Below are 9,008 nucleotides of genomic sequence, written 5' to 3'. Positions count from 1 at the left end.
CAGGCCCGGCAGCGCTGTGGAGGGAGGCTGCACCCCCTGGGGCTGCCAGTTCTCTGCTGGAAACCTGCTTTCCCCATGGTCTTGGCTCCTCAGGCTCCGTCTCACGGGCGTCACTGTGGGAAGCGTCGGGGGATGCTCAGCCTGGGCCATCCCTGCTGTGGGAAGGGGCTCCACGCACCCTCCCTGCTTGACAGGGACGTGGGATGGAGACAGCAGTGTGGCACCGACCCCAGCTCGATGCTCCTCGCTCCTGGCTGCAGCTGCAGCGCAGGGAATCAGGGGCTGCTGCAGCAGGAGAGTGGTGGGAAGGGGACACTCGTCCAGCCCGCTCGGCTCTGGAGGGGCTGCATTCCTCCACACAAAGGTCCTCCTGTTTGTCCAATTAGTGCCATCATTAAAAAACAGTTAGTCTCCTATGGAGAGCAAACGCATCCCAGGCAGGACCTTGACGAGGGGCTGTGTGGCCCGAGACCCCCGTGTCCCCCGCCAGCCCCGGGAACACTGGGGTGAGCCCTCCTTCCCTCCCACTTGTGTACTGGGGCTAATTGGTGCAGGGTGCCCAGGAGCCCAGCTTCACACCTTGTTAGCATAGCAATTAGCTCTCTTTACCCTCTTGATTGCTCATGTGCATATTTGACTCCAATCCATCTTTCCAGTGAGTTATAAATGGAGCACCAGGCAGGCAGAGGGAAGTGGAGCTGGGTAAGGGACAGCAGAGCCATGCTGGGGACTGTCCTGCTGCTGCTGGCCCTGGCCAAGCCGGTGCACCCGAGTCTGGACAGCGTGGCGAGCCGGCGGGCTGAGGCTCTGAAGAGGCTCCTGGAAGTCTTTGGCATGGAAGATCCTCCACCTCCCCCCTCTCACTTCAAGCAGCCACCCCAGTACATGGTGGATCTATTCAACACTGTCGCCAACGCGGACGGTGTCACCAAGAACCCCGACATCCTGGAGGGCAACACAGTCCGCAGCTTCTTGGATAAAAGTAAGGACAGGGGGTCCCCGTACTGCTGGGGACAGGGCTGCGGGAAGGGGCCAAGCGCTGCTGGTGGAGGTGCCACCCCTGGTTTGGCTCTGCTTCCCAACTGTCCTTCCCTGCAGCTCACAGAGAGAAGATGCGGTTCCTCTTCGTCCTCTCCAGTGTGGCCAAGAACGAAAAGATCCTGACGGCAGAACTGCATCTCTTCCGCCTCTGGCCGAGGGCCACCAATGGGCCCCAAAGGCACCACTTCTGCCAGGTGAGGAGGGGGGTGGGATAGGGACGGGGTGGGGATGGGATGGGGACGGGATGGGGATGAGGATGACAATGAGGGTGGGGATGGAGACAGGGACAGGGATGGGGGACATTCCCAGCCTATGCCTCGGGATGCCACTGCCGTGCTGCAGTCACTCGCCAGCAGCCTGGGCATGGCCTGGGTCCTTGAAGTTCATACAACGAAGTGTCGCTGCATTGCACAGAGAATACAATGATCAGACGTTCAGATTTGTGCACGGACCAGCCAAGGCACCCGCAGGGTGTGACAAATCCAAGCTGCCAGCTCCCCCGTCTCCTGCCTTTTTTTCTCCCCAGTCCGTGTGTCAGGGTCTCTCCCCTCTGGCAGGACCCGCTGGTGGTAACTGCCCTTTGCTGCCTTCCCCAGGTCAGCATCTACCAAGTGCTGGAGAAGAGTGAGCCGGACGTGCCCGGGGGGAAGAAGCTGCTGGCGGCCAGGCTGGTCTCGCTGCAGAGCTCGGGCTGGGAGGTCTTTGCCATCACGCAGGCGGTGAGTGCTCTTCCCTGGTTCGGGTGGCACAGAGGGAGTTTATGTGACAGAGCTTTTTTCAACCCATTTCAACCCCAGCAGCCTTTGGGGCTCCAATGCAATTTGCCATCCAGACCCTCTGCAGCAACGGGGGGGGAAGAGCCTTTGGGAGGGGGGGTAAAAGCCCTGCCAAGAGCCTCAGGGGCTGCTCCGTCCTGCCCCAGGCTAGTTCCACTGCTCCGCAGGTAACGCTGGTGCTGGCTCCTGCTGTGGTGTCCCCTGTGCCGCAGCAGCACAGCCCCTTTGCCCAGGGCTTGGGGACACAGTGTGGCTGTGGGTGGTCCTGGCTCATGCCACCGCACTGCTGACAGGCCACCACGTCTGCTGGCCTGGCACTGCCGCGGGGACACCGGCGCTGTGCCTGTCCTGCCACGGTGACACTGGTTTGGTTCGCCAGGTTCGCGACTGGATGGAAGATGAAAGCAGCAACCAGGGTTTGTTGGTGACGGTCCAAGGCCTGGGCGGGAACCCACGTGACCCCCCCCCACTGCAGTTCGCATCCGGCGGGGACCACCACGAGAGCAAGAAGCCCATGTTGGTCCTGTTCACGGACGATGGGCGCCGGGGAGCATCCCTGCCCATGACCAGCTTCCCAGGTGGGTCCTGTCCACCCCTGGCACGGATCTTGTGGTGCTGCCATCCCCTCGCCCTTGGGGTGTTGGGGTGCTCCACACACGTGGGTGCCTTCAACTCCACAGCTCCTTCTCTGGCCAGAGGGAGAGGACATCTCCTTTCTGGCTTAGTCCGTGCAGGGGTGCAGGCTCGCAGGTGTAAATCTGCATTTTGCTTGCCCTGATTAGCACAGCCGTGGGGCTGTGAGGTTGTCACCTCCTGGTGGCTCTGCCTGGGCTGGTGACAGGCTGTGACTGAAGGGCTTACTGCACCAGGTGGCTGTAGACAAAACGTGTGAGGAGGGGAGGGGTGGCTGGGGGGGGAACACGCGCCGTGTTCTCCCTCCTCCCAGGCTCCTGTGATGGCTAATGGCATCAGGTCCTCATTTCTGGCAGATTTACAGCCTCAGGCTCCCGTTCTCCCTGCAAAGATGCCGATGTCCAAGCTGACTGGGTCACGCAGCATCCGCTCACTGGACCGGCTCCAGCCCTGCCAGAGACATCCCTTGTCTGTGGACTTTGAGGAGATCGGCTGGTCCGGCTGGATCATCTCACCACGGGGGTACAATGCCTACCACTGCAAGGGCTCCTGCCCCTTCCCGCTGGGCGAGAACATGCGGCCGACGAACCACGCCACCGTGCAGTCCATCATCAATGCCCTCAAGCTGAGTGAGGGCGTCAGTAGCCCCTGCTGTGTCCCTGACAAGCTCTACTCCATCAACCTCCTCTACTTTGATGACGATGAGAACGTGGTCCTCAAGCAGTACGATGACATGGTGGCCGGGAGCTGTGGCTGCCACTGAGGCAGGTGGAGGAAGAAGGTGGAAATGCCACCATGGCGAAGGCTGCTCCCTCCAGAGCATCTTTGTGGGGGTCTCCATCCCGCAAAACTCCACAAAAGAGACCAGGGTGAGGAAAGCAAGGGGTGTCCAGCTCTGCCCTGGGTGGCATCACCCCCTGGTAGTGCCCAGGAAGGCTCAGGGCCAAGCTCTGATTAAATCGACCTGAATGAGCCCATGCAACTCTGCAGCCCAGGGACGATGGCTCCATTTTGGGGTGCCCTGTGTGGGAGTGCAGGTCTCCTTGCCTGTGCCAAGGCTTCCCACAGGCTGTACTATATGTATATAGCAAGAGCACTAATATATGACAGAAACCGCCTGTACAGTGGTCTGTAAATGTCTGTACATTTCTGCATTGTTGTGACTTGTAAAGTGAATTCAGAGGAACTATTAAATGTGCTGTTCTCCGAGGCTTGTGGAACCACTGCTGGGGTGGGGGCTGGCCAAAACATGGGAGGGGGGGTGCAAGCAGAGAGATGAAGATGCAGCCGCAGCATGGTCTCTGGGGGAGGGTGTGTTCAACTGCTGAGCCCCATTCCTTGGAAGCCAAATGATGTCAGGCTCCATCAGGCAGCCCAAAATGGGAGGTGGGGGACAATTCCTGAGCAGGTGATGGGGGCATGTGGCAGGATGCGGTGATGGGGTTGGGGGATGTAGAGGTGCCCATAGGTGATGCTGCCAGGGCAGGTGGATGGGTCTGTGAGAAGGTGGTTGGAGGAGGCTGTGCTGCACCCAGAGGGAAGGTTCCTCATGGAAGAGAAATGGGGTGGGAAGCAGAGCTGACCACCGGTGTGGGGTTGCATTTGTGCTGGGAAGGAGCAGAGAGGGCAGGTGTCAATGTGGGTACCAGGGAGCAGGTGTAGGTGCGGGGAGGATCTGGGCAGGGGTCCCCATCTTGCACTTGCTGGCACAGGACCCGGTGGTCCAGGACTCAGCAGGAGCCTGGCTGTCCCTACTGTCCCTCAGCCCCTCCAAGCCTCTTTCCATCAGCAACAGTTTGCAACAGCAGCAGCTTAACGGTGGTCCCAGGCTTACACTAGGACAAGCCCCCAGCAGCTCTTCATCTCCAAGCCCAGCTTGCAGGTGTCCAAATCCCACCCTGGTGGGCACCAGTTTCCTCCCACTGCTCACCCAAAAGTAGCACCCATGGCTGTTGGCCCTTCCCCACCACTGCCTGGGGTCCCTCTCCCCATCCCACCCCAGGGAAGGGTGAATGCCCCCCAGGGAGCCCATTGACTAGATACAGAGGGAAAAATCCTTCCCCTGTGCCCTGCAGACATGTCCCCCACTGTCACCAGGACATGAACACACAGCAGAGCCAACCAGTGTGTCCTAAGCACATGTAGACATCCCAGTTCCTCTTCCAACTCTCTCCCCAGGCCAGGTACCTCATCCCCAAACCAACATGCAGACAGGCTCCTCTGTGTCCCATGAGAGCCCCCCTCCTCCCCTGACCGGCAGGAGAGGTGGTTGTGAGCCTCAGGGAAACGTCCCCCTCCTCACCCCCAAATTACGAGCAGTTCATTGAATTACACAAAGTGGCAAGACCTCCAAGACGATGAATGGGTTTTGCCTGGTTTATTAAATGCCTGTTCTTGGGGATGCTCTGGCTGCCAGCTCTGCACCCCAGGGGTGCCCATGGTTCCCATCGCAGCAGCATCCCAAGCCAGGACCCTGCCCCCAGGCTCCCAGGGCAGTGGGAGGTGAAGTGGGTTTGCCTGGAAGGACTCATGGCTGCAGCCATCTTGCCACGGCTGTACAGCGAGCTCTCTAGCTGGTCCTTTACTGACCACTCTGGGGGACAGCAGGCTCCAGCACGCAATGGTGACTGTGTCACAAGACAGTTGTGGGCACATTTCACCCCTCCAAACAGCCCCAGCCAGCAGTGGCACCTGTACAACAGCACATGCCGGCTGCCACTTGCTGCTCCTGGCCGAGTGGTGGAGCATCCCCAGGGGACAGGACCTGCTGGAGAGACTGCCAGGCTGCAAGGCAGGACACGTCATGGCGGAGGGGTGTCCGGGAGGTGGTCAGTGGTGGCAGTGGGGGTCAGCTCTGCAGCACTCTGACAGCTTCTGCACAACTCGTTCCTTCAAGCGGATCCTCCTGGAGAGCTTGAGCGAGTGGCTGGCCTCATTCTCATGGGCCTTCAGCTTGGCATAGTAGTCAGAAAACTTGTTGTAGAGGATGGAGATGGGCATGCCATTGAGGATGATGCCAAAGGAGATGCAGCCAAATGCCACCACCCTGCCCAGCACCGTGTCAGGCACAGTGTCTCCGTAACCCACAGTGGAAAGGCTGACCTGAGTGAGTAAGGAAAAGGATAAAATCCTACATGAACAAGCTCAGCAGACCCTGCCTGCCCACGCTAGGACTCACCATCCTCTGCCCCTGGGAGCTGGGTATCACCTGAGAACAACGCCATGGCTGCAGCCAGCCTGGCTGTCCCTGCACGGACAGGACTCAGCTTCCCCAGCCTGAAGAACCCAAAGAAAGGGCTGGATGAGGCCCCAACAGCAGAGACCAGAGGCAAGCAGCCCTGCTCCCTCCTCTCCTTTGCGTGTGTATCTTCAAAAGCAGCTGGATGTCACCAAGCTGAACTTTCCCCAGCAGCCAGACTGTCTGCTGGAGCTTCCTGCCCCCACAGAGCGGTGGCTCCGGTGTTTCCTGGCCATAAGTGGCCCAGTCCCTCAGGAACGAAGCTTCCCAGACCCTCCCTTCAAGGGAAACAGGCACTGCCCAGGAATGCACCCGGAGGAATCGTGTTTGGATGACAGGGGAGCGGGACTATGGGGGACAGGGTGAGAGCTGAGGCAGAGAGGTTTGGGCTTTGCATGAAGCCATGTCGACCGGGGACAGGATCAGCCTGTGACGTTTAAATACTCAAATCTGGTGATTTTGCTAAGTGATTTTGCACTTCCTCGAGGCGGGATGGATTTGCAGCAGGCAGCCTGTGGTGGCCAAGGGGGATTATAAGAACAGAAGTGATCTGTGGGATCGCTTCATCCGTAAATCAAAATGCCCTCCTAACCCCTGGCTCTCAAGTGCTTTAGCTGCTCCTCATCTCGGAGGTAATCCCAGGTTTATTATAGCGCTCGGCTCAACAGAGCTGCCGGCTCCCGGTGCCAGCAGGGCAGCAAACAAGGGCTGAGCAAAGGCTGCAGCACACCCCGGTCTGTGTCCCCTCTCAAGACATGGGCTGAGGCATGGTCTGACCGTGTTTCCTTGGTTGCCACGTGTAGTCCTGGGTCCCCATGCGCAGCCCCACAAGCTCTGACCCTATCACACCTCCCAAGCCCAGCCAGGCTGCGATGCTGCACAAGCCTCAGGCTGTCCCGGGCAGCTGTCCCCATGCCCATGGGGTCTGAACCGCATCCACCCAATACTTAGGTCCCATAACAGATAAAGCCCGGGCTGAGTTACACCCCCCTTGTCACTAACCTAGGCCTGGAGGTTCCCAGGCCACCACCTCTGTCCCACCATCCCACCCCAGCACCAGCTTTTGAGCCTCGGAGCTCAGTCCAAATCTCTGATTTCTTTTCTCAGAGGGTGCAGGGCTCTGGGTTTCCCACCGTTAATGAGCTGATGGGAAGACTGGGCCCTTTTCTGCCTCCTGGCCCCCAGCAGTGGTGAATCCCTCAAGCACCAGGGCAGCCCCCTACCCACAGAGCCCCACCGCACCCTCCTCTGGAAGAAGGAGCTCACACCTTACCGCTGCCCACCACCATGCGTAGGGGATACTGGTGAAGTTGGTGCCTGGCACATCATGTTCCACCGAGTGCATGAGAGCGGAGAAGGTGAAGACCCCCATGGCGATGAAGAGGAAGAGGCAGCAAACCTGCTGGTAGCACTGGCGAATGGTGAAGCCAAAGGCCCGGAGGCCGGTGGAGTGGCGAGCCAGCTTGAGGATGCGGAAGATCCTCATGAGCTTGATGAGCTTGAGGACTTTGCCCAGCTTGCTCACATTCTCCACCTTGTGCAGTTCCTCATGGTAAAGCGTGTCTGCTTCATCCAGATTTTCAAAGAGGATCTGGATGTAGAAGGGCAGGATGGCGACCAGGTCTACAGCATTAAACGCTGCCCGCAAAAAGTTTTTGAAGCTGGAGGAGGATATAAGCCTCATGAGGTATTCGGAGGTGAAGAAGATGGCACAGATCATCTCCAGCTGCTCCATCCACATCTTCCCTGTCTTGTGTTTCATCTCTTCTACTGTGCTCAGTGTCATGCCCACGATGGAGATAAGCACAAAGAAGCTTGACATGACAGCAATGATCTTGGCTGGGACAGAAGAGTATGGGTTCTCAATGAGGTTCCAGATCATCTTCCGAAACCGTCCCAGAAATTTGCCCTCAAAGTGTTCTGCTGAGTCCAGAGGCTCCAGTTCTGCCTCCAGCTCCTTCTGTATTTTCAGGTACTCGCTGAGTTCATCTTGCTTTTCCTCAAACAGGATCCGGCAGCAGCGTTGGGAGTATTTCAGATGGATTCCCCAGTACTCGATTTCCTCCACAAAGTTACTGGGGCACATCTCATCCATTATCCACAGGACCCCACTGCGGTAGAAGTGGAAGATGTAGTGGAAAATTGAAGGATCTCTGTCAAAGAAGTACTCATTCTTCTGCACTGAGTAGTCATCGCAGAGCTGCAGCTTCTTCATAGGGTCGGTATAAAGGGCCAGCTTCCCAAGCCTGGTGATGGGATACCGGGCCACTACCTTGATAGCTATCTGGAACAACTTGCCACCAACATTAATGTTGAGCAAGTACTTGTTCCTTTGGATGGGAGTCTTGCTTTTCTCTTGGTTTCTGTCCATCATGTTCTGCATGGAGCTCCATGGCTTTACCAGGCTGTCCTGTGCAAATGGGATGTGGACTTCCTCTTCCTGCAGGGTCCGGCAGCGGCCCCGGCGGTCTCCGATCTTCAGGCTGGCAGAGAGACTCGCGCGCCTCATCCCCAGCTGCCTCATGGTGCCCGACCCTCCGAAGCAGTGATTCCCGTTAGGGGCTGTGGGACAGCAGCCCTGGCTTCATGGGGACACTCCCAGCAGGCGCAGTGTGAGCGATGTGAGCTCAGAGGAGTGGTGGCGAGCTGCTGCCCGAGGGGCACTGGCCATGTCACGGTGCCACGTGGCACCTGCCAGGTTCCCAAAGCCGATTACTGATCAGATTGCGGTTTGCATTGTAGGAGTCAGAGGCAGCTAAGTGTCCCCTTCTTAACACAATAATGAGATTGAAGCACTAGCCCTTTATATAAGGAACTATTTCCAGCTCTCACTTCTCTTCTTCTCTATTCTGTTCTTATTAGCTCTTTGTGTTTGTCACACACTACCCTGTTTCCAAGGGGGGCATCCATGATAGCAAGTTGAAAAGAAAGAATGAACTCGCCTTGGTTGAACCCCGAAAGACCCTGTGCCCTGAAAGGCACAGAAAGGTGCAGACATGCAGGATTTGTACCAGCTTTGAACCCCCACAACAGATGCTGCTCTTGGCACCGGTCAGTCGTTAAGCACACCAGTGCTAATGCTCCTGCTCCATCAGCTGTCACAGCCCAGAGAAGGGAAACGGTTGTTGCCGCCCAGCTCATCCCTCAAAGCCCCAGAGCGCAGATTTACAGGGGAGAGGTGAAGGAACCATCTCTCCCTCCGCGCAGTGCCCGAGTGGGTCACCAACGTGACAGGTCACTCCTGCAGTGCTGCCCTGTGCCCCCTGCCCATCACACCCACCTTTGGCCCCGCTACTGCTGCCGGCAAGGGCAGGAAGGTG

General features: G+C 58.1%; 2 protein-coding genes across 2 annotated transcripts; one reads left to right on the top strand and one right to left on the bottom strand.

Moving 5' to 3' along the window:
- The first annotated feature begins 720 nt into the window (after positions 1-720).
- On the top strand, positions 721-3,213 carry LOC141475495 (bone morphogenetic protein 2-like). Its single transcript, XM_074163881.1, has 5 exons — positions 721-982; positions 1,099-1,235; positions 1,638-1,760; positions 2,197-2,395; positions 2,807-3,213. The coding sequence occupies exons 1-5, from the start codon at positions 721-723 to the stop codon at positions 3,211-3,213; spliced, it is 1,128 nt and encodes a 375-aa protein (XP_074019982.1).
- Positions 3,214-5,279: 2,066 nt separating this feature from the next.
- Positions 5,280-8,212, bottom strand: LOC141475505 (potassium voltage-gated channel subfamily V member 2-like). The gene is made up of 2 exons (XM_074163891.1): positions 6,962-8,212; positions 5,280-5,552 (listed from the first exon to the last, which is right to left on the bottom strand). The coding sequence occupies exons 1-2, from the start codon at positions 8,210-8,212 to the stop codon at positions 5,280-5,282; spliced, it is 1,524 nt and encodes a 507-aa protein (XP_074019992.1).
- Between the last annotated feature and the right edge of the window lie 796 nt (positions 8,213-9,008).

The sequence above is a fragment of the Numenius arquata genome, chromosome 25 (genome assembly GCF_964106895.1).
Source record: "Numenius arquata chromosome 25, bNumArq3.hap1.1, whole genome shotgun sequence".
In the NCBI taxonomy this organism is placed as follows: domain Eukaryota; kingdom Metazoa; phylum Chordata; class Aves; order Charadriiformes; family Scolopacidae; genus Numenius; species Numenius arquata.
The sequence above is the reverse complement of the archived record's forward strand: the minus strand, read 5'-3'. Positions and strand labels throughout refer to the sequence as shown.